General features: G+C 37.3%; 1 protein-coding gene across 1 annotated transcript in view; it reads right to left on the bottom strand.

Moving 5' to 3' along the window:
• The window catches only part of Cops4 (COP9 signalosome subunit 4), a 37,514-nt gene that overhangs the window by 11,242 nt on the left and 369 nt on the right, over positions 1 to 25,903 (bottom strand). Inside the window, exons 2-7 of the mRNA XM_010617252.3 lie at positions 16,443 to 16,522; positions 13,982 to 14,133; positions 13,371 to 13,474; positions 9,978 to 10,131; positions 9,657 to 9,807; positions 2,631 to 2,801 (exon numbers count right to left, since the gene is read on the bottom strand). Of these exons, the coding sequence (XP_010615554.1) occupies positions 2,631 to 2,801; positions 9,657 to 9,807; positions 9,978 to 10,131; positions 13,371 to 13,474; positions 13,982 to 14,133; positions 16,443 to 16,522 (812 nt within the window). The remainder of the gene's footprint in view (positions 1 to 2,630; positions 2,802 to 9,656; positions 9,808 to 9,977; positions 10,132 to 13,370; positions 13,475 to 13,981; positions 14,134 to 16,442; positions 16,523 to 25,903) is intronic.

The following is a 25,903-nucleotide window of genomic DNA, read 5'->3' as shown; positions in this document are numbered from 1 at the left end:
ACAACAAACAACAAAAAAACAAAAATATATCCACATAGAAATCTTTACACAAAAGTTCACTGTAGCACTACTACACCCCCAAAGTGGAAGCAAACTAAAGTCCATCACATAAATAATGAAATGGTAAATCCATATAATAGAATTTAGCCATAAAAAGGAAAGAACTGACATATACTACAAAATGGATAGGCCTTGAAAACATTATGCTAAGTAAAAGGAGTCAGTCACAAAAGGCCATTTATTGTATAATTCTATTTATATGAAATGCCAAGAGCTGAGTGTGGTGGCACATGGCTATAATCCCAGCACTCTGGGAGATTGAGGCAGGAAGGAGAATTGCAAGTTTGAGCCCAGCCTGTGCATCATAGTGGAAAAAAAAGAAAAGGGGATTCTGGGGATGGAACTTAATGCAAAGGCCATGAGCTCAATAGAAGAAAAGGGAGAGAGGTGAAAGAAGAACAGGAGGAAGAAGGAGGAAAAAAATGTCCAGAACAAGACAGATCAGTAATAAATGTTACATAATCCTGGGATTATACCACTAAATTGTAATTTAAATGAAAAGTAAAACAAAAAATTACATTTTAGGATTGCTAGTTTAAGGATGTTATACCAATAAAGAAAGACATCAAGAAAGATAAACAGGGAAGGAATAATGTCTAGCAGGGGTGAAGACAAATATCTTTCTTTTACATACAGCCCCACATGATGATAATGAGCTTCTCAGAAATACTAGTACTATTATCTAATTATATATTTTCACTTTTCTTTTATGACCAGAGAGCTCAACATGAAATCTGAAGCTCACCTATGTCAATTCTGGAAACTTAAAAAAAGTTTATCTAGCTTTTAACTTGTGTATCACACGTCTTCTTTCAAAAAAATTTATAGCTGCACAGAATACAAAGAGGATAAAAGGATTCAAAAGTAGAACAAAGCAAGAGTAGCTACACTCAGCCTGGTGCAGCAGTGTGTAGCTGTAATCCCAGCCACTTGGAAGTCTGAGAGAAGACTGCAAATTCAAGGCCAGCCTGGGGATCTTAGCCACACCCTGTCTGAAAACAATATAAAAACAATATGAAAAAGGCCGGAGGGCTGGGGATTTAGCTCAGTGGCACCACGTCTGCCTGGTGAGCACAAGGTTCTGAGTTCAATCTGTGGTACTGAAGGGGAAAAAAAAAGCCTGGAGATGTAGCTTAATGGTAGGTTCAGCCCTAGTACCACCACAAATCAAAACACATACACACAGGCTGGGGATTTAGCTCAGTGGTTCTGCCACCTGCCTCGCAAGTGCAAGGTCCGCAGTTCAATCCCCGGTACAAAAAAACCAAAGCAAAGCAAGGCAAACACACAGACACTAGTGATGGCGAACCTTTCCGAGCTTTCAAAGCTTGTCGCAGCACATGTGCCACAGGTTTGCCACCACTGGTACAGACCATTCACAGACGGGCTACAAACTTGATTTTAAGCTGTCTAGCAGCCAAAGCAAAATAAGAAAGTCAGTTCAACACTTCAAGATGTGTTTAAATAAGGTAAAAATTAACTGTTCAAAAGAACCAGAACCAAACATAAAACCATTAAATTTTTCAAGGGGATATGCAAAAAGAAGGTTCTATGGGACCAAAATCCTTCAGACAGAAAAATGAGAATCAACTGAGTTGCTTCTTAAAGTATTAATATAGGAAATAAAATACAAGAAATTCAAGAGGAGGTCAAGATGGGAACAGTACACACCTTCCCCTAGCGCCCACAGAATTGACTCTGCCGCTTTCTCTTTGCTGCAGGACACAGGGAGTCCAAGGCCGCGAGTCTAACGACTTTGTCTACATCTAGACTTTTAGTATTACGTGTATTGTGGTAATAATCTTCTTTAAAAGCTCTATAGGTTAACTATACATAAAATAATGTATGTTCTGACCAAGCATCTATTAAAAACCTTTCTCCTGACGCAGGCAGTCTCACTGAAGCAAATCCATTCCTTCACCAGGAAACATGACACCAAATTCTTCTCTTACTCGCAGCACTTCTACCCTGAGTGACCTTGGGCAAACTACTGTACCAAATTTTGCTTGACCTAAAATAGGACTAGATAATCATGCTGTTACAATCTGATGCTTCGTTATTTATCAGTCATTTAAGGTTTAAAAAAAAGTATTGTAAGTACAGTCTATAATTCTTTTGCTCTTACAAGTTTTCCAAAAAATGCATTATTCACAAAATATTTCCCAGTGAAGGGAACCAAGAAATGGTAGAGGTGGGGAGAAGAGGATCTAAAAAGAATGAAGATGTGTTATGTACATGGACCAACTCCCCACAAGGAATGTCATCATTATGTACTGCAAACATGGATTAATAAAAAGTAAAAAACAAAACACTTCTGGTAAGGGCCTTAAAAGAATACTGTAAGCTTATGTTTGTGTAAGACATCCACCTTCAGGCACCACGGTATTCCTTGTTATACAGAAATTCTATAAGAGGACAGCAAGTTAGGCTGCGAAGGTAGCTCAATGAGAGGACACTTGTCCAGAATGCTAGAGATCCCAAGTTCCATCCCCAGTAGTCCCAAAGAAGAAACAGCCCAAGCAGCAAGATGCTTCTAGTCAAACCACACATGCGTGAGACGTAACAATTACCGTCAGCCGTGGTTGCTTTCTGGTGTGGCATCAGCATAGCAGCAAACTCTTGAAGCTGATTCCCTCTAATGATCCTGTCTAGGTACATTTTCTCTAGGATTCCATAGGCAGCAAGCTGCTGGCACCTCTCGTCCTTAAACAGCGTAGCTAGCATCCGAGAGCGCTGCTGTCCTAAGGGAAACATGTGTGCATCAAATATTTTAACAATGATTTCTCAGTGGAAAATAATCACATCTTGTTATCCAATTCTGCCTGCTACCGGGATAGTTATGTTCCATAGTCACTGCCACCAGTGCAGTAGTGAGTCCTCCATGGCTGTCTATGGAAAATCCAGGTTAGGCTCCTGCGAGCCTCTGGACATGTTTTACTGAGGTGGTCAGCCTGCAGCCTCGTTCTGTGTGTTTCTACTCAAGATTCCCTAGCTGACACCTAAGGCAGACTCCCTAACGTGTATTTTCTCTATGAAGCACATCGCAGGATCCCTGAACTTGGGAACATGAGAGAGCTAACACCCCAGGAGAGGCCATGTCAACAGCAAGACCACCAAGAGAAAGCACAAAATTACCAAATGTGTGATACTACAGTCCACAGAGAGGACATCTGTCTACAGCATGAAATCTGAAACACAAGGGCAGAGCATCAACCTGTTCAATCTCAGATGGAAACACACACTGGGGAATTCAAAATTCCTGCTGCTCTGTATGTCTGCACATGACTGTGGAAGTGCGGGGAGTGCTGACTGGGTTGGTGAAACACAAATGTTAGTGAGGAGGGAAATTCACAAACAAGGATGACTCAACATTCCCACGAGACGATCAGGATAAAAACCTAAACGTGGTTGGAAGCACAGGCATTTCTATTTTCTTCTTGCTTATTTGCATTTCTGCAATGAGCGGGAATTATTTTGCTAATAAAACAGGTGTAATGAAAAACAAATATTTCTGATAAAAAACTTAATATTCAGTGTTCCAGTTTACAGGACCCTTCAAGGACCTTTAAGTGACAACTGATATAAAATATATCAAACTAATGGAAATAATACCATCAATAATTTTTAAAAATTTATTTATTTTTTTTATCCTAAAAAAAAGGGCCCAACCACAGTGACACCTAGTAGAAATGAGACTGCCTAGCATCTAGCCAGATACGGGGCACATGCCTATAATCCCAGCAGTGTGGATCCTGAGGCAGGATGATCACAAATTCAAGCCCAACCTGGGCAACTTAGCTGTCTCAAAATAAAAAATAAAAAGGACGGATAAAACTCACTGCAAAAGCCCTGGGTTCAATCCATGAGAAAGAGACACATAGAATGCTAGCATGTAAATCTTCGTATCTTATTAAAAAGAAGTAGAAATCCTTGAAAAATAGGTTTTAAATCTGGGGCAGGAATATTATGAGATAAGCCTAAGGTACCTTTTTATACTAGACTGTAGGGAAAATTAATGAGGCCCTGTCAAAAAGATATGATTTGGTCATAGCTGGGACAATTTTTATAAAAGAGAATAAAAATTGTAATTTACCATAACAATAAATTAAAAAACCAAGTCAAGGGCTGGGGATTTAGCTCAGGGGTTCTGCCACCTGCCTGGCAAGCACAAGGTACTGAGTTCGATCCCTGGTACCTAAAACAAACAAACAAAAAACCCAAAAAAACAAAGTCAAGGGGTTGGGAGTGTAGTTTAGTGGGAGAACACCTGCCTAACACAGGAAAGGCCTGGGATTGATCTCCAGCATGGAAAAATAAACAAATAAATACCAATCACCAAGTCAAATATATATGAAATGTGCACAGCAATACTATTCCCAACTAAGCCAGTAAGAAGAGTAACCAAAGGCAATCGGATAAATTGTTGCATATTCAAACAATATAACACCACACAGTAATGTAAATGAAGAAGCACAACCTCACATGACATTACATATTACATAAAGTTGAGCAAAAAGAGCAACACAAGAATAAATGCACTATATTTTTTTTTACATAAAATAAAATAAGCAGGTAAACAATACTAGTGATTGCTCTTGTGGAGGAATTGGCACTAGTGATTAGGAAAAAGTACAAAGATGACTTCTGGGGCACAGACAGTACTTTGTCTCTTGCTCTGGATGCTGGGTATGTGGAAGTGTTCAGTTTGTGAAAATTCATCAAGCTGTACATTTCTGATATGTGCACTTGTAAATATGTGTTTATACACAGAAAAATAAGCAGAAAAAAGTACACAGCAATACAAAAAAGGAAGAAAGTAGAAAATAAAAAAGAAAGAAGTTTGATAAATAAATAAAATAATAAAGATGTAAATAATAATAAAAAGGAAAATAAGAAAGCTCATGCTGAAGACCAGAACTAACAAATTACCATTTTGTAACATACACTGAATGAGCCAGGCAAAAATTATTAATGGGTACTAAATTATTATGTAAAAGGAAATGGGGAATAAGATTTTTGTAGATTATCAAAGCAACACACCAGAGATTATGAGCAGGTCCGGAGAAGAAAATTTACCTTTAAAATGGAGTCAGCCTGCTGTGGTGGCACATCTGTAATCCCAGCATGCTGGGAGGCTGAGGCAGGAGGAGCACAAATTTGAGCCCAGCCCAGGCAACTTAGCAAAACTCTGATTTTAAAAAGGGATGGGAGCCAGGTGTGGTGGCAAATGCCTGTTATCCCAGCACTCAGGAGCCTGAGGTAGGAGGATCACAAGTTTGAGGGCAGCTTGGGCTACATAATGAATTCAGGACCAGCTTAAACTACATAGCGAGACCCTGTCTTGGGTGTTGGTGTTGGGTGGCCCAGTGCAGAGGCCCTCAGTTCAAGGCCCCAATACCACACACATACAAGAGTCATTCCTTAAACCAAATGACCAAACTCAGCACCATTAATAGTGGGACGACTTGACATGATGTGTCCCTATGTGACATAAGTGAATACACTGGGCATTAGTACAAGGCAGTCTTCCTAGAAACATGGGATTGAACTCAGGACCTTGACTTTGCAAAGTACGCAGCAGAACCACTGAGCTAAATCCCTGGCCCCTTCCTAGAAATATTTTTAACTTGTGTAAAATCTAACCCTTAGCTCACTAACTTTCACTTCTTAGGAAATACACAATTTTAAGAAATAAGTAGGGCCAGGGATTTAGCTCAGTGGTGCCACCGCCTTCCTCGCAAGTGCAACAGCCTGAGTTCAATCTTCGGTACCAAACAAAGCAAAACAAACAAACAAAAGAAACAAGTAAATTAAATAACATATTAGACATCTAGAATGAAGGAACTTCCTGGAACTCTTCAGGATGTGAAGACTATTCTAGGCTAAAAGAATCTAAAGATATAATCACCAAATGCCACACTTCAGTTTTTTCTTTGTTTAGGGAGAAAATGGCAGCTATAAAAGGTATTCCTGAAGCCGGGAGTGGTGGCACACACCTGTAATCCCAGAACTGGGGAGGCTGAGGCAGGAGGATCGCTGTGAGTTTGAGACCAGCCTGGGCTAATAGTGAGTTCCAGGTCAGTCTCAACTACATAGTGAGACCCTGTCTCAATAAATAAGTAAATAGTATTCCTGAGACAACTGGGCCAGTAGTTATGTAGAAAAATACTTTATTAAGAACAAAGTGAGCCTGTGACTATAATAAAAACCACCAAGAAAGCCAGGGATTTAGCTCAGTGGTTCCGCCACCAGTCTTGCAAGGGCAAGGTCCTCAGTTCAATCCCTGGTATCAAAAAAATAAATAAAATAAAATAAACCAACCAAGAGCATCGCTGCTCCAGATAAAATTAGTTTTCAAGCAAAAATTGTATGTGGAAAACATATTTGCTTTATGAGCTTGATAACTGCAATATTTAAAAATTTTTCTGGTGAGATCATTGGTAATATATTCAAATGTAATTTTTACAGAGTCAGTATTTGGAAGCTCCATGTAACTCAGTGAACCAATATTTATTAAAGCACTCATACACGATGGCACAAAAATGCTATATGTATAGAAAATGATACAAAGTGCAAGACAGACCAAGGTTTTAACATAACAAACTGTGACAGGCTTACTGGTATGGTTTCAAATTTCACACTGCAACTTATCTATAAAAAACTATACCACTTGTCCCGTGAAGGATAGTATCAAAAATACCCATTTTATCAGAAAATATCCCAAAATATGCATCTCTTTTCCAGCTGCACACCTGTGTGAGGCTGGATATTTTTCATACACTTCAACCAAGACATTAAAAAAGAGTGACTGCACAAGTTATCTAGAATAATTTAGCTTTTTTCAATTAAGCTAGATAAAAAAAATTTTTTTTTTTGGTACGAGGGATTTAACTCGGGACCTTGTGCTTGTGTGAGGCAGGTGGCAGAACCACTGAGCTAAACCCCCGGCCCTAAACTAGAAATTTTAAAAGATTTGAGGGCCAGGGATTTAGCTCAGTGGTTCCACCACCTGCTTTGCAAGGGTAAGGTCCCGGGTTTGAGCCCTGGTATTAAAAAAAAACAAGACTTGAAAATATGTAAAACAAGGGCCAGGTGTGGTGGTGCATGCCCGTAATCCCAGTATGAGGCAGGAAGATTGCTGAGAGTTTGTGGCCAACCTGAACTGCATAGTGAGCTCAAGCCTAGACTGCACTACAAAGCAAGATCCTGTCTCAAAAAACATCTCCCAAAAAGAAAAAAAAGAAAACACACACACACACACACACACACACACACATGAAAATTCCACTCTCAGTAACATTTTTTGCTTTGGAAGCTATATTTTTAATAAAAATATACCACTTATATTTCTGTGCAATGATTCTATTATTATTACTTTTAAATTAATAAATGGCATTTACGCCGGGTGTGGTGGCGCATACCTTAATCCCAGCACTTGGAAGGCTGAGGCAGGAGGATCACTGTGAGTTCCAGACCAGCCTGGGTTACTTAGTGAGTTCCAGGTCAGTCTCAACTACATAGTGAGACCCTGTCTCAAAAAACCAAAAAAAAAAAAAATAAAAACCCTTATAAAAAAAAAAAAAAAAAAAAAAAAAAAAAAAAAAAAAAAAAAACCCAAACAAATAAATGGTGTTTATTTCAATTTCTAATATAGAAGTCAACAGATATAATCTATGTAAATAAAAGTCATCCAGGGTTCTCAGTAATTTTTCAGAGTGTAAAGGGATCCTGACACCAAAGAATTTGATAACCTAAAGTATTAAAATAAAATGAGATGATTTAAAAGAGCAGAAAAGATCTAAGCAAGTCTACAAATGCGTTTAGCTGTGCAAAAATCAGGGGATGAGTGCATGGCTCAGTGCCACAGCACTGCATTCAATCTGTAGCATCCCCTTCCCAAAAAGCAAACAGACAAAAAATGAAGTTTCTTCATGGCAAAGATGTCACAAAGCAAGCCAAAAGAAAAAAAGAGAGACATCAAATTAGAAAAAACTGTGTTTTCTTCTATACATTTACAAGTGAAAAAATGGTCAATGGAACATAGCGTTGGCTCAAAAAGATATACAAGTGTTCAACAAAATACTCAAAGGATACTTATCATCAATGGAATATGAATTATAACTAAAGAGACATACCACTTTTTTCTATGATATTGGCAAAGATCAAAATATTGGGTAATTTTCTGTATGAAGAATCTGATACTCATGAACATTTTTGTTTAGCGGTAAAAGTGTAATGTATAACTTCTATCAATGCCCTTCGACTGAGGAATTTAAACTGGACGAATACGTATCTATGTGCATAATCACTATAGCACTGTCTGCAAAAGACTCAATACATAATGACAGAGCCAGGTAACAGACAATCAAAATGGATGAGCAGCTGGGCTGGGGTTTAGGTCAGTGCTGGAGTGTGTGCCTAGTATGCACAAGGCACTGGGTCAATCTTCTACACTGCCAAAATAAGGAAGAAGAAGGAACTCTTACCTCCTCACATGTAAAGATCACTACATTCTACACTTGATCTTACCCAAAAGGCCAAGAAGTGAGCACTACATTCTTAGTTACATGAAAAACGTAAATTGCAAAAGTGTGTTTTACCATGCTATCATTTGGATATAGAAACACTTTTAGCTGGGCTGGGGGTTTAGCTCAGTGGTGCTGCCACCTGCCTCACAAGCACAAGGTCCTGAGTTCGATCCCCATTACCGCAAAACAAAAACAAAAAGACAGAAACACCTTTAGCTGGGCATTGTAATGCACACCTGTAATCCCAGCAATGGGGAATCTGAGGCAGGAGGATTGCTGCAAGTTTGAGGCCAGCCTGAGGTACACAGTAAGTTCAAGGTCAGCCTGAACTGCATAGTGAGACCTTGTCTCAAAAAATAAACAGCCAGGCATGGTAGTGCTTGCATGTAATCCCAGCTCTTGGGAGGCTAAGCCAGGAGGGTCAACTGAGAGTTTGAGGCCAACCTACACTACATAGTGAGTTCAAGGCTGGCTTAAACTATATAAGCGAGACCTTGTCTCAAAAAACTAAAAAAGCAAAAACACACACACAAAAAAACACTTTTATATTGAAAGAAATACAGTTCAAGAATGAAGATTTCAGAATGACTTAAAAAAGCCAGGGCTCAGAATTAGCACTCCTACTCTTTTCTGTTTTACAAGATAAATGAATTATATCCTAAAATGTAATAAAAATTTTATCGTCCGTATTTGTTGAAGGATGAAAGCAATGTCTAAAACTGAGACATGAAGGTTTAAGAAATTTCAAAAAAGTAGTGTGTGAATTTTTAATTTTAGTTTCGGTAATTCTCAATCTGATTTCCATTTTTTTCGGTGAAATCTTAAAATTAAACTTGATATTCACTCTCAACTATTCCTAATTTGTGGGTAACAGACTGATGCATTCACATTAGACTTTTTTAAAGTTTACAAACCATTTTATCACTATTTTAAACTGTTTACACGTTTAAATTGGATTAAGAAGACAATCTGAGAATTGCTCTTTGCTAAGTTTTCCAACAGAATAGTTATTAAGCCAAGACAATTAACTTCATTTTTGATTCATTTAGGCATAAATTACGTGTTTACCTGCTGATGCTAAGATGGTACAGTGCAAAGCATGTTTTAAGGCCTCTAGTCTTTCACTTTCATGGACTATTGTCTTGTAAGAGAGCTCATTGTACCTTTGTGCGGCTTCAATGAATTTTCTTCTATAATCAAGAACACGTGCATAGCATACCTACAGGTGGGAAAATGTTCCAATTAGGGGAAAAATTAAAACTAAAATACAAAAACAAAAAAAGAGAAAAAATTTCTAGACTATAAAAGCATTTATCAGACATTCTGGAACATCTTAGCATGACTGGGTTCTCTCACACAAAGTGAATTCCCAAACGGTTCAGCTGTTACCTTATAGTGTATCTGTAACTGCTCATTGGTTGATTCGTTCTGAAGCAGGGACGCTCGGTTTATGTATGCCTCTGCCTGCACAGGGTCATCGTCCTCCAGATACAACCTAGCTATCTTCAGGTAAGTCTCCAGTTTATAATCCACATTGTACTGCCTAGGGCCGAATGGAAACAGAGTGACTCAACATTTCACCAAGAACAATTTTAGGAATAATACAAAATGTGTTTTCCGTATATATGCTCTGTTAATATGAGGAAATCAAACTTTTTACTGCATTATACTATAGGAAAACTAAAATAATGTTTCATTGAAGTTTTACTATTTTTATCATCACTGATCACATAATACCTCAGCAGCTTCTAATCCTCAGGTAATGTCACAAGCAAAGAGATTAGAACAACAACTGCCAGATCTGGGGTATATCATGTACTATTCATAGAACCGTATCTGGGCACAATCTTCCTGGACGACAAGTTGTTAATATGCAGTCCAACCATCCTTTGAATTCTTCAGCTTCTTACACTCTTTACCTCTCGTATTTCTTTACCTCCAAAAAATAAATCCTAACAGATATCAGTGCCCACATACATATGTACAAGGTCATGCATTTATAAAGATACTTAGAAATGCCTTTAATAGGAAAAAAAATGAAAATCACCTATTATGGTACTGATAGCAATCAAGTTGTAGCATACAAAAGGTAGAATGCTATACAGTTATAGTCAGTACTACGGATTATAATCACCATGCATTTTTCACTAAGTAAAAAAATGGGATAAAACAGTATTTAAAACATCAATAAAATCTATTCCTATCCACATATATCAAATTGGGAATAGCAATTATAGTGGGTGGTAAGATTGCCAGGTAGTTCCCATTTTCTTCTCTATCCCAGTGGTCATTATTTTATGTAAGGACAACATAACTGAAGACCTCACATAATTCGAGATTAATCCTCATAGAAAATCTTTTCTATTTATCAACAAAAGTGCTGATATCACAAGGCAGGACATTTGGTTCCAGCTTTGAAATTAATTCTTTTCTTCTTTGATTTTGAGAGAAGACAGGTAGAGGTAAGAGGAAGGACTTGTATAATTCAAGTTTTTTGCAAAAGTCACTTATAATTAATATTTTGTATTATTTTTCCATTTACAACTCAAATTTATATGAACTGTTACACACAGCACTATATATTTTTTTAAATTTTCTAGCTTTCTGCCAGGTATATCTATCTTACCTATTACTTTTAAAATCAGAGTAAACTGGTTTTTAAAAGAAGTTCCCATTTATTCAGTCTTGTCTCAGTTTCATAACTTCCATTCTCATCCACACTTCTATGATGGATTTAGACCTAGAATACTGATGCAAAGAGTACTTGCACAAACCTCATCATATTACTAACTTCTGCACCTGTGTACCCTGTGTTCCCAGAGGTTTTGATAGATCTCTGGGGAAAGTTCTGCCTATGAAGAAACGCTCAGCAATGTCCACAGACACTTTCAACTGTAACAACCAGGGATGTGGTGACAATGGCATCTAAGGAGCAGAAGCTCCAACACTATTAAACATCCTGTAGTACTCAGAAAGGCATCCACAATAAAGGACTGTAGTCCCAATGTCAACAGTGCAGAGGCTTGAGACCCTGCCATGCAGGAACTATCTATGCTCCTATGTAAACCTTTTCCTCTACTATGTTCCATCTCCTTTTGTCTATTTCTGCCAAGAATCCTTTCCCCAACTGCTCAATAGCAAATCTTTGCTTTCCATTGGATCATAAAAGAAAAATAAGAAAAACTGACTCTTAGGCTAACCTCCACTGTCACCTTCTACCCTACTGCTTTGCTCTTTTTTGAAATCTCCCCCAAAGAGTTATACATATCCACTGTCTCCTATTCTCCTAATTTTCTCTTAAACCATTTCAAGTAGGCCTGCACTCTCAATGGTTTCACCAAAATAACTTCTGGGCTCCTCACTGTAATGTCAGCATTCATGCTTTCTCCTTCCTCATCAATGCTGTAACTGATCACTTGCTCCTTCTTTTTTGTTTTGGTACCAGGGATCAAATTCAGGACATTATGCTTTCGAAGTAGTGAAACTTGCTCCTTCTCAACACATTTTCCTCATTTGGCTTCTAGGACAGCGCACTTCATTCCACTCTTTCTGCGCCTTCCCCACCTGGACAATCCTCCTCACCAGCTACATCTTCCTCTTGACCCCAACCTTTTAATACTGCTGGAGTGCGCTGTGCTCAGTACTCAGTCCTTTTTCTACTGACATCCCCTCCAATGGGGATTTCAGATAATATAACAGCTCTAAATGCCATCACTACATCAGCGAGTCCCAAGTGTATATCTCTAGCCTAGACCTCTTCAAAACTCCAGCCTAAAATATTCAACTCCCAACTAGATATCTAAAACTCTTTCTTCCCCACTCAGTAGATGGCAACTTCATCTTTCCAACTGCTCGAGCCCAAACTCAGGGATTATTTTGACTCTGTTTTGCACACACTACATACGAGCCATCAGGAAAACAAACTCTACCTGAAAACAAACAGAATCCAACACTTCTCAGAACCTCCATGCCATCTGCGGAATTGCCCATAAGCTTACCTAATATTCCTACTTTCATCACTGCTCATCTATGGTGTATCCTCAACCCAGTAAAGAGGGGTCGTTTAAAATATAAATCAGCTGGGCACGATAGCATACACCTACAATCCCAGCACTCTGGGGAATCAGAGGCAGGAGCACTACAAATTCTGGCCCAGCCTAGGCAATTTAGTGAGACCTTTTCTCAATAAACGGATGGGAATGTAGCTCAGCTCAAAAGCCCTGAATTCAATCGCCACTACTGCAACAGAATAAGATAAAATAAAAATCAGATTGCGTCACTCTTCTGCTTAAAATCCTCCATCCCCACCCCCACATTTCACTAACAGCTGAATAGCTAATAAGAGTCCATATATCCGGTCCCTGTGATCTCTGATCTCATCCCATTTCTCTCCCCTCTATCCAGTCCACTCAACCCACATGATCGCCTCTTTGCCCTTCTTAGGAAAACACTCCAAGCACGCTCCAGCCCAGGGCTCTCACACTACCCACCTTACTAAGAGTATCTGATGATAATCTCTGTCAGGGAGCTCAGAGCCACTCCTTTATCTCCTTCCAGTCACTGAGAAAGTGACATCTACCCTAGTTACTCCATTTATTAATGTAATAAATGAATGTAATAAATTACACCACTTGGTCCCCTTCTTTTATACATAGCACTTATCACCTAACATGCTATAAAATTTATTAAATCATGTTTCTTGCACCAGAATATGAGAAATAGTGTAAGTGAACAATTGTATATATCTGTATATATTCATCCAATATCTACTATTTACTATACTTTTGTCCTGTTTCCAAAGGTATCCCCACCAACACTTGGGCTGCATTTCTCCAATCTTCTTCTTTCTCATATATAGATGCAAGATGCTGTCTTATGGAAGCAACCTAGAAAGGCAAGTACACATGTTAAATTATTTTAACTGACATTAGAAACTAGTTAAAATAAACATATGGTAAGTTATTGTAACAGTGCTCTCATTCGACATGTATTAAGCTAACAAGTAAACAGTAAAAGTTTATCTAGACTACCAAATTTTTCTGTGAATTTTCCATTCACAGAATATTAAATAGTGAGCTGAAACAACATATTTCTGCAAGATGAATTACAGTAATAATTTAGTTTCAATGTTAAATTTTGCTTTTGTAATACTACAGGCATGTTGCTGGAGTTTTCCTCTAATTAATAATCTTACTGATTTCTAAAAATTGCATAACAGGCAATATTTGGCTATGTATACATGAAAAAATGTCAGCTGGAGGCGCAATGTCCTGATGTTTGCTTGATTTTACACTGTAAAATGCTGTTTGGCCAAAATTAAACTAAATGATTATCTCCTTTAAGAATTTAATAACATATCTGTACATTAAAAATCTACTGCTATAGATTTTTACCTGCTCTTCAAATGAAATAACTCTGGGCTGGATTTTTTCCAAGGTGAAATGATAGATTTCTTTGGCTGTACTATCAGGCAGGTTAGGGAGATGTGTGCAGAAATCAGTCAGCAGCTGTCGCGAGATCACAAGACTGACATTCTCATTTACCACTTGTTTAAAAAAAAAGATATAAGAAAACATGAGTGATTTACAAATTCTCATTAAGCAATCAATTTTTACTTGAAATTAATACTAAAACCAATCCTTAAATGTATTATTCAGGGATTTCTATACTCATCGTTTTATTTTATATAGTTTTTCTTATGCTGAGTTACTTGATTACATAATTACTACACCCAAACAGTAGAAACACCTTAACTTTCCTAAGAAACAGAAGTGATTAGAAAAAGGCTTTGATAGTGAAGGCATAGAAACACCTATATTTTTATGTGCTTATTTTCCAAATAGCTCCAGAAAAGGATTTAAGAAGAAAATAATGTTCATGAAATTTAAATAAAGTATTGTCAGCACAGTTACACCACTGGTACTTTGCAAGTATAACAAATAAGAACTTCAGGCAGTACTAGAAATACTGACTTTACTGATAACATTTACATGTTATTATGGTACATAGTTCACACTGAGGCCAGACTGCTCCACACTCCTGATCACTTACAGACCTTATGACCCCTATGCACAGCTTCCTAATAAGGGCAGTGACACTTGCCTCACAAGGTTCTTGTGAAGCTTAAATGCAAATAACATACACAGAGCACTCTAAATAACACTAATAGTAATAACTCTGACACAAACACTAACAAATGCTACTTACTTCAAAAGAATTATATTTCTACTTTTTTTGTTTTCCTCTTTCTATTTTTTGTTTTCTTTTTGTGGTGCCAGAGATCAAACTCAGGGCCCTGTACATACTAGATAAGCACTCTATTGCTGAACTATTATATTTTATTTTTAAATTCATATTTAAATTCATCATATTTTTAATCATGCCTTATATAAAATACTTGAGTCTTAAAGTAGCAGTTACTGTGAAAATAAATGATGATATCAAAGGTTTTCCATTGAGGAAAATGATTTTACAGGTAATTGCTTTTCGGGGTGGGGGATGTCACTGGATTCAGATAAGATCAACATTTATAAAAAGAATTATTATTTTGCCCCTACAAAGCAATACTTGCAATAAAGCTCCTCTGAGTAGTTTTTCTGAAACCACTGCCAGTTATTCTCACATTGTAGGTTCTGGTTTTCTGAGACAATAACTTACAGTTCTTATAACTAATTAGTTTATAATATATTAGTTGGAATTTATTATTAAATAATACTGGTTAGACGGAAAAAGTTTCATTACAAGTGCTATTAGGCACTTAATACAGAAAGCAACCACTATACAAACTAGCATTACTCAAAGGTATATGGCAATAAAGGCAGAAAATTGGAAAATCTAGTCTAGGCTCTACCACTGATCAGCTAAACTTTCTAAAAAATAAAAATAAAAACACTTAACCCTGAACCTCATTTTACAACACACACAGGGATTCAATGTCTAGAACCAAGGTTATTAAAAAGAGCCCATGTGATGGGCCATGTATGTGAGGACAGCAAAGGGTATGTATGCAAAGGAAAAGGCACCATCAAGCATCATTAATAATCTTAATTCAGTATATATTCCAGCATACATTTTGAATGATTTTCAGAATAACTGGACATGAAGCTGGCATGGTGGCAAATTCTTGTGATACCAGCACTCAGGACTGCCATGAGTTTGAGGCCAGCTTGGGCTACATAGTGAGTTCAAGACCAGCCTGGACTACGTAGTGAGACTGACTCAAAAAACTAAAACACAAGGGCTGGGGATTTAGCTCAGTCCCTCGCAAGCGCAAGGTCCTGAGGTTCAATCCCTGGTATAAAAAACAAACAAACAAACAAACTAAACTAAAAAACAAAAACACAAACAAAAAACTGGACATATTTGGGGTCAAGGAGTGGGGAAAAGTGTCTTAAGGAATGGAAATTTCTAGTTCCCAATTCAAAAAGAACATTAACACTAATAACAGCACTTATTAGATTTCAGGTACTATGAAAGCATTTTGTTATGTTTACTAACTCATTTACTCTCCCAACAAGTCTGTATTTTATAGATGATGAAAAGGAGGCACAAAGAAGCTGAGTAACTTGTCCAAGATCACAGAATCACACCCCAGATTTGAATCCAAACCATTTTCTTAACATTATGCTATGCTGTCTCTCAGCAGTTACTGTGTCAAACACTAGACAAAATTTTATCTGGTACTGTAATTCTGAAGACGACTAATTGAAAAATAATCAAGCTGTAAACAGTTTAAAATTATGAAATCTAAATGTATATTTTAAATGGATAATGTGATACAAAACACAGCTTGAGAAGACTTTGAAGTCCTGGCTCAGTAATACAAGGCAAACATTAAATCTGCATTCCACTTACTTGCTTCCACAAAAGCTTTCAAAGCTTCTAGTTGCTCTGCCCCAGATAACTGAATGGCTTTTTCCAGGATCTGACGATACCTAAAACAATATCAAAAAAATTAAAGTCCAGGGGACACTGCACTTCTAGTGCAATTTCCGATGTCTGTTTATTCATTTCTAACACAAATTTTGGTGTGTATCTATTCATTTCTCTTTACTCTGATTTCATTCATAGTGCTCTGGTTTGCAGTTTTCTTCATAATCTTATCAAATTTTCCTTTTTAAATTTACCAATTTCAAGCCAGGCATGGTGGTACATGTCTATAATCTCAGCACCCTGGAGGCTGAGGTGGGAGGATCACCAAGAGTTTGACACCAGTCAGGGCTACACAGTGAGTTCAAGGCCAACCTGGACTACATAAGTGAGACCCTCGTCTCAAAAAACAAAACAAAAATAAAATAAAATAAAAGTAACAAAAAGCCAACTTCAAGTGTCTTAAAAGATAAGCTATATTTTCCTTCTTTGTATGATAAAGGTGCACAAGAATATTAGTTGAGGTGATCAGGAACCTTTCCCTCTTGAGTAGCCAATGAACTGTGACCAACAATAGGATAATGTTCACCGCACAACAAAGCCAAACATGGCTTACACCTGTAATCCCAGTACTCAGGAGCTGAGGCATGAGGATCACTGTGAGTTCAAGGCCAGCCTGAACTATACGATAAGACTCTGTCTCAAAAACATAACAAGCAAAAAACGAACATGAAAATTTGAATGTCACAGTACACAAAATAACTCCAGTAGTCTAAAGGCCTGAACAGATGTTTATGATGTCAGACAGTGTCTATTCATCCTTTATTTGTATTGGTTCTTATAATGAATCTACCACACGGACCACCTATGATTCAAATGAGCATTCCACAAAAGATGGAGGAAATGCTAAAAACAAGGACAATCATCACACAATGGCAAACTTCTTCCTACAGCACAAATGCCATGAGGACAGGGATTTTTGTTTTGTTCACTGTAATGCACATAATGGTGCCAAAGTACTTGCTTGGTACATAATAAACACTAAAATAATCAACAGAATTAGTAATACTTTACTTCTTAAACTGAATGGTCAGCACAGAAATTGAAATTATTTTATTTTTCATCTCTTTTGTCTTAAATATTTTTAAAAGTATTAGTTAAATGCATTTTACAAACAATAGCATTACAATTAATCAGAAAGTCACCCAGACTGTAATCAAGAAATAAAGCACACAAATAGGTCCTGAACTCATTAAGAATTATGACATAAAGCCTTGAGGGGGCAAGGTCCCGAATTTGACTCCCGGTACTAAAAAAAATTTATGACATATTGTGTTGAGCACAGTATCTACCTGCCACTCAGCACTCACTGATTCTGAACTCATTCAAAATTCTCATAATCTTGATTATATAATTTCATAAAACCACAATAAGAGGCAAACTAACAGAAGACATAGCAAATTCTGAGAGACATGATTATAAAAGCAAGCAAACATTAAGACAATTTATGGAAGGGCTGGGGATTTAGCTCAGTGGTTCGGTGGCCTGCCTTGCAAGCGCAAGGACCCGAGTTCAATCCCCGGTACCAAAAAAAAAAAAAAATAAAAAAAAAAAAAAATAAAAAAAAAAAAAAATAAAAAAAAAAAAAAATAAAAAAAAAAAAAAATAAAAAAAAAAAAAAATAAAAAAAAAAAAAAATAAAAAAAAAAAAAAATAAAAAAAAAAAAAAATAAAAAAAAAAAAAAATAAAAAAAAAAAAAAATAAAAAAAAAAAAAAATAAAAAAAAAAAAAAATAAAAAAAAAAAAAAATAAAAAAAAAAAAAAATAAAAAAAAAAAAAAATAAAAAAAAAAAAAAATAAAAAAAAAAAAAAATAAAAAAAAAAAAAAATAAAAAAAAAAAAAAATAAAAAAAAAAAAAAATAAAAAAAAAAAAAAATAAAAAAAAAAAAAAATAAAAAAAAAAAAAAATAAAAAAAAAAAAAAATAAAAAAAAAAAAAAATAAAAAAAAAAAAAAATAAAAAAAAAAAAAAATAAAAAAAAAAAAAAATAAAAAAAAAAAAAAAAAAAAAAAAAAAAGAATAAGATAATTTACGAAGAATAATCACTAAATTTTAGGGTCTATAAAAGTATAAAATGTATTTATTTTTAATCTTGTTTGTAAGAGATAAAATTGTTTGGACCGGGGAGTTAGCTCAGTGGCACTGTACCTGCATTGCAAACCCAAGGTCCTGAGTTCGATCCCTGGTTCCAAAACATAAAATAAATAAAATTGTTATCAAAGAACTCATTTATGTGGAATACCTCATTCTCGTTCTCTCTATATGTATGCATGCATACATATACACACACATAAGCAAGCACGTGCACAGATTTAAATTTCCATATGCTTATATCTATACATTTATTGTCCTGGAACATTTTCAGATATCTTATGTTTAATGGTTTATTATTTGTTTTTGATTCGTTTTTCATATCCAATTAATTTAATGTTACAGCTAGGACCTCCTACACTTATATCCTCATAGGCTAATTCATACATACTGGCAATATATTCAAAAGTAAAAGTCTTACTTATATCAATTTATTAAGTTTTAACACATAGCCTCATAACTCACTAATCTGTATTGGGAAAAGGAAAAAAAATCTGAAAAGTAATAAAAGTGTTATATTAACCTAAGTATGTAACTTGAGGACCTTAGAAACCTACTCGAATTCCCAGCTTCGTTGATTAAGAAATCTCGCTGCAACTTTGAGGCAAGGTGCAATCTTGCTCCTTCTCTAATATATAATTTTCAGTATCTAAGAACAGGAACTTACTTTCTCAAAATAATAATATGGAATGACTAACAATCTTTTAAAATCAGGAATCTGAATAGTGATTTAAAATACAAAATCATCCCAAAGTACTCATTGAGTCCTTATGCTTTTTTGTTGTTTTTGTTTTTTGGGACAAGGTCTCACTATGTAGTTCAGGTTGGCCTTGAACTCACTATGTAGCCCAGGCTATCCTTGAACTCACCGTGATCCTTCTGCCTCAGCCTTTTGAGTGCTGGGATTATAGAGTGTGCCACCACGCCTGGCTTCCCTATGATTTTTTAAATGCCATATGAGGTTCTGTTTATGACACTAAAAACTTCATAAGTGATTTCAGTCTTTGAAGACCTTATAGTTGAGATAAAAGTAAAATGTTACATTTAGAGCCCTATGTTGGGCACTAAAGAATGTTAAATAATACATCAGCATTAAGTTACAATCATAAAACAAAAACAATCAAAGTAAACAATATAAGTGATATGACAAGTGAAGAGAAAATACATTAATTCAGTAGAGAATGAAACCAAAACAAACCAGGTTAGTCAAAAAGACTTTATGAATAATAACAATAATGGCTTTTTACCAAGTACTCAATATGGAAAAGTAAAAGGTAAGGAGAACATGTCAAGTATCACGTATCTTTCCTTAAAAAGTCTAGACTAGCCTGGGATTTAGCTCAGTGGTTCCGCTGCCTGCCTCACAAGTGCAAGGGCCTGGGTTTGGTCCCAGTACCAAAAAATCTAGACTATACAAAGAATTTAAAAAATTTAGAACCCCCCCAAATAAAGACCCTATCAAAAAATGGGCAAGCAAAATGAATAAACACTTCTCAGAAGTACAAATGGCCAACAAATACATGAAGAAATGCTCAATATCACTGGCTACTAGAGAAATGCAATTAAAACAACACTGAGATTCCATCTCACCCCATAAAGAATAGCTATCATTAAGAAATTAAATAATAAATGCTGGAGAGGCTGGGAGTTGGGGAGAAGAACCCTACTATATGCTGGTGGGAATATAAACTGGAAAATCAGTGTGGAGATTCCTCAAAAAACTGAAACTAGAAATTCCACTTGATCCAGCTATTCTTCCCAAAAGAGTTAAAGACATCGTATTAGAGTGACACATGCATACCAATGTGCACAGCTGCGCAATTCATAATAGCTAAATCTTGGAAGTGGCCTGTATCTCCAGGAATAGATGAATGGATAAAAATGTGGTGTTTATGTACAATGGTGTACTACTCTCCATAAAGATAAACTTGAGTCACTTATGGGAAAATGAAATGTACCTTGAGACCAAAATGCTAAGTGAAATAAACTGGACACACAAGTTTAAATATCACATGGTTTCTCTTATGTGAGAAACCCAAAGTATAAATAAAGAACAAAATAAAAGATAATAGGAAATAGGGAGATAGATCTTTCCATCAAGATCAAGAGATGGGAGAGAGGGTAAGGCAGGGGAAGGAAAAAGAATGAGAAAAAGGAATTAAGTGTTATGTATATACACCAACTTCATACAAGGAATGCAAACATTATGTTCATCAAACATGTACAAGGGGATCAAGAAATGTGTGAGGGACAGGGAGGCAAAGGAAAAACAATGAAAACAGGAATTAAGATGTATGTGCAACTCCCCATATGAAATGTAACTATTATGCACTACAAACAGGTAGTAAAAAAGAAAAAAAGATAATAAATTACATTAATTGGTCTACCTTATATATGTCCTAATCATTTATCATCAATAACTGTTTATTAAGTGTTCATTAATGTCTACAAACCAAAGTTTAGTACAATTCCTAGTTTCTTGGCACTTAAAAGGAATCTGGAGGTAAACAATGAAAATGTACCACAGTCATTATTTAGTATCAAAATAAGTAGTAAAGGTACATAATAATAGATCTTGCACTTACAGTAATAGTGACCTAGATCAACCCTCCTCCAAAACCAAACACCATAAAAAGTGTGACAGCCTGTGCCTATAATCTCAGCACTTTGGAGGCTGATGTAGGAGGCGTGCTGTAAGGGTAGAGGTCAGCCTGGGCGACATAGTGAGTTCAAGATCAGCCTGGACTACATAATAAGACCCTGTCTTAAAAAAAAAAAAAAAAAGCTGAAAGAAATTTTTAAAAAAAGAAGGAAAGGAGGAAGCAAGGCAGCTGGAAGGGCAAGAGACAGAGAAGAGGGAGAGAAAGAGTTTAACAGTGCAAAATCCTAATGACAGAGGAAGAAAATAAGGTGATAATGATAAACCCTGCTCCATCCTGAAAGCACCTGACAGCTGTGGACAGACAGCTAAGAAAGAAGAGCAATATTTCTGATGGAGACCAAGAGGTGACCAGGCTTTTGTGAGTCTGCTGGGTATAGGAAGAGCCAAGCTGCAATTTCTGGCAAACTCCTAGAGCTGGATCAATGGGATCTGAGGACCTGCAGGCCAAAGGAGGAAACATGAGCCACTGGAAGTTTCAAATTCTATTCCAAGATCATCTAGGTTAGTGGTGGCGAACCTATGGCACACATGCTGCAGCGCTGCAGGGAGCTGTTAGTATCACTGAAAGCGCTAAAAGGGTTGCCTAGCATCCTCAAGGGCCTGGCAGGAGGAAAAGACAATTCTCTCTGAAAGACAGCATTCTGGGCTTCCAATTTTTTCTAAAAATACATTTTAAAATAATTTTCCCCTAACAAAGATCAGTAAGGCACAAAATATGAGCCAGGATCACCAAAAACAGACAAGAGCAACAACTAAAGACTTCAAACACTGAAGTTATCAAAAAGACTGAAACACAATTATGTTTACCATGTTCCTGGAAATAAAGACAAAATTTTAAGCTTCACCAAGAACTGAGACCACAAAAGTGTCATTTGGAATAAGAACCACAGGAAATCATAATACTGAGCCTATAATCCCAGCACTCGGGAGGCTCAGGCAGGAGGATCGCCCCAAGTTCCAGGCCAGCCTCGACTACATAATGAGTTCAAGGTCAGTCTGAACTACATAGTGAGACCTGTCTTAAAAAGCATAACAAAAAGTATAGTACTAACAATGTTGTAAACAAGCTGGGCATGGTGGCACACACCTGTAATCCCAGCACTCAGGAGACTGAGGGAAAGAGGATTGCCTCAAGTTTGAGGCCAGCCTTGGCCACAGAGTTCAAGGTCAGCCTGAACTACATAAGGAGACTCTGTTTCAAAAAATAAAAATAAAAATGTTGTAAACAAATGTAAAAACTCAATGAAGTACTTAACAGCAGATTATACACAGCTGAAGAACTGCTAAGAAGGCAGCTGAAGAACTTATCTAAAATAAAATAATGAAATGAAAAGTACACACAACAGAGAGACACAGGATTCCTGAAAGTGAGCCTAATTCATTTCTCTGAAGCCAAGAGAAGAAAACAGGATGGGAGAGCAGCAACATTTGAAGAAAAGTAGCTGAAAACACTCAGAACTGTTGAAAGAATCCATCGAATCAAGAAACTTAGAGATGAACCAGGATAACTTGATAGAGTATTTACAAGAAGTGATCTCAATTCTTTAACTCTGTGTATCCATACTTTTTTGCAATGTGACTTTGTAGCTCTTCACATCAAAAGGTAGAGTTTATTTCTCCACCTCTAAATCCTATGCTTGTTTGACCAGTAGAATTTGGTAAAAATGAGCAGCTGGTTGGTTCTGAGTCTAGACCCAGAGAGCACTGGAATGTGTCTCAGGCCTAGGAGCCCTCCTGCTGGCCCATGAACAAGCAGGCTACCTTCCTGGTCAATGGGACATGCAGCGCCCTCAGAGGCCAGCCAGCAACACCCACCTGGCTCGCAGCTGCCCAGGTACCCTCAGAAGCCCAGTGGAATCAAGGCCATTGGAGGAAGAGAACTAGACAGCAGGCTCAATCTGAGGTACTAACCTAAAGAGCTGCAAGATAAATACAGGATAAGATTGCTGTTTTCAGCCACTAGGCTTTTGGAGTGGTTTATTTCACAGCAAAAGCTAAGTGACACAGAGAAATAAAAACAAACCTGCACATACACATCATAATGAGGCTTCTGAAAATCAAAAATAGCTAAGTGTTAATACAATTTTTAGGACAGAGAAATAATCTCTAGTAATCTCTTAAGCATTTGAAATGATTCAATTTAGTGACAGTGGGAAAGAGTAGGGGAAGTCAGGCATTCTAGGCTGATCTATCTATCTATCTGAAATTTAGTAATTCAATTTGGTAAAAATATGTGTTTAGAGTTGGGGGCTCTGAGGCAAGCAGACATAGGGTTATTCTAGATTCATTACCTGAACTCAGAGTATATTTCATCTTTGTACAGTATTCAGTTTTTTCATATGTAATACAAATGCTTTCACTTGCTTGTTAAAAATTTGTAAAAGAAAGAAATGTTCTGTTGAAGATATAGTAAGTTTTAGGTGTTATCAACATCTACTCTAAATTTAGAAACCACTAACACTATTGTAGGGGATTAACAGAGAACCAGAGCATCTCAGTTAGAGGGGCCTCTGATGTCATCCAGTCTTGTTTGCCATTACATGTATGTGTTTCTCCACCATTTTGACAGTTCTATTCCACTTTACTACTAGAAAGCTCTAATCGAAAGTCTGTGGAACAGAGGACAATCTATTTTCTTTTCCGAAAATAGTTTCTCTTACAGGTAGAGGTAGATAAGAGGTCTCGCAGTATTATCAACTTCTTGTAAAATGAAATAGTCATAATCCAAAGGCCTGCAGACTCCTCTGGATACCCTCCATAATCAAGCACATCATACTGCCATAGGATTAACTCAATAAAGACCTGAGCTGGTTCTGTGGCTCCATTTTGGCAACATTAGAGAACTTATGTAGGTTTCCCGGGCCAGCCTTAAGAGACTCCAGTTTCCACTCCCTCTGTTGAACAGGCTCAGGAAGAAAGCCCTACCAAAACTACTAAATGAGAGTCTGTGTGGAAAGAGACAAAAACAACAGTCAGATATGTACAGGACTCTAGCTCTAGGTGAAGTGTCAGCTGACTATTTGCATGAGTGGACCCAGGTAAGATCAGAAAAGCAGCTCAGTCAACCCATACACTCCCCTGCTGTCACTTGCTACTTCGCTGCCTTCCTGCCTTCTTGCCTTCTGCCTGTCATGAACTGTTTCTCCTCTTCAATGCCACTCTCCCATGCCACCCTGCCAGCCAACTGTGGACTGAAAGCTCTACAAACCGTGAGCCAAAATAAACCTTTCTTCCTTTAATTTGGGGTGTCAGATATTTTGTCTCAGCAACAAAAAGAGTAAGAGAATTTGGTAAGATATACTGTTTGTTCATACCACTAAGTTGGGTGATGGGGATTGAGTTGTTTTGTTTGCAGTATTGGGGATCAAGACCAGGACCTTGAGTGTGCTAGACAAGCACTCTCCCTGTGAGCTATATCCCAGCCTGTTTGGTTTATTAAACTGCAATAGATAATGCAAGCAGTATATAGGATAGGTACCACTGTTTATCTCCAGTTCAGAGCTGAAGAAGTTAATTCTAAGCCTAAGTCTAAGAATTTTGCAAAGGCTTAAAAAGCTGTTATGTCTTCTGATAATAGGTGTTCCAACATAGCAAAAACAAAGCAAATAAATCGAGGCTAATACAGTGAGGCATGAGGATGCACACCTGTGATCCCACTCCAGAGACTGAGGCAGGAGGATGACTGCAAGTTCAAGGCCAGCCTGAAATACATGGCTAGAGCCTGTCTCTAAAAAACTAAAATAAATAAATGTAACAACAACCTGTAGCATTTTCTACATGCCCGACACATACTGTACTAAGTGATCTAAGGGTCGTTTATGTACAAACACACACACACACATACACACACATTTTGCGCTTATAAAACCTCAGGCAAAAATAAGTAGCACAACTTCCCCCATTTTCATAAGTGCGAAAATACAAAGTAATTAAGCCCAATATACACAGCTAAATTTCCCACCGATAAAAGCTGATTACATCTGCCACCAGAGAAAAGACAGCACAACCCACATAAATTCCCGATTTCACTGTCCAAATCAAAACAAGTGTATCTCATTAATACCTGTCACAGTGATCTCAGCTGTCAAGATGTTAGGTTCGAAACTACAGACATACAGAAAGCATGTTCACTACAAAAGAGCAATGCTGCAAATCTACAGAGAAAAATAATCTGTCCAAACACCCACCTATCTTCGATTATCACTGTTCTACAGCGGCTTGCAGACATGCACATGTTAACCAGGAGCGGACCTAAGCACGCCCCTTAGAATTCCAACCTAACCCTGCTTCCTGAGCACATCGTCCCTCCTCTAGATATCCTGCGCCCTCGACAGAGTCGGTGGCGGAGTGAGCGCCAACACACGAGGACTTCCAGGGTTTCTGGCCGACATGACAGCGGCCATACCACCTCGGTTCGTCGGCTCTGAGAAACCATCTCCCCGGAACATCCTGCATCAAGATCCCAGGATGGAAATGCCCCAACCAAAATGGGGCGGCCACGAGGGTCCAAGGAGAGGTCCGGCTCTGCGCAGGGCTGCAGCGGCTGGAAGGAGTGTCCGTCGCTCCGACCGCGCCTCAGGATCCCAGGGACCCGAAGTCGCCGCCAGAGCTGAGCGAGGTGACGCCTCGGC

This window comes from Fukomys damarensis, unplaced genomic scaffold (genome assembly GCF_012274545.1).
Source record: "Fukomys damarensis isolate Sample0158 unplaced genomic scaffold, DMR_v1.0_HiC HiC_scaffold_37, whole genome shotgun sequence".
Classification (NCBI taxonomy): domain Eukaryota; kingdom Metazoa; phylum Chordata; class Mammalia; order Rodentia; family Bathyergidae; genus Fukomys; species Fukomys damarensis.
This window is presented reverse-complemented; position numbering and strand designations above follow the sequence as displayed.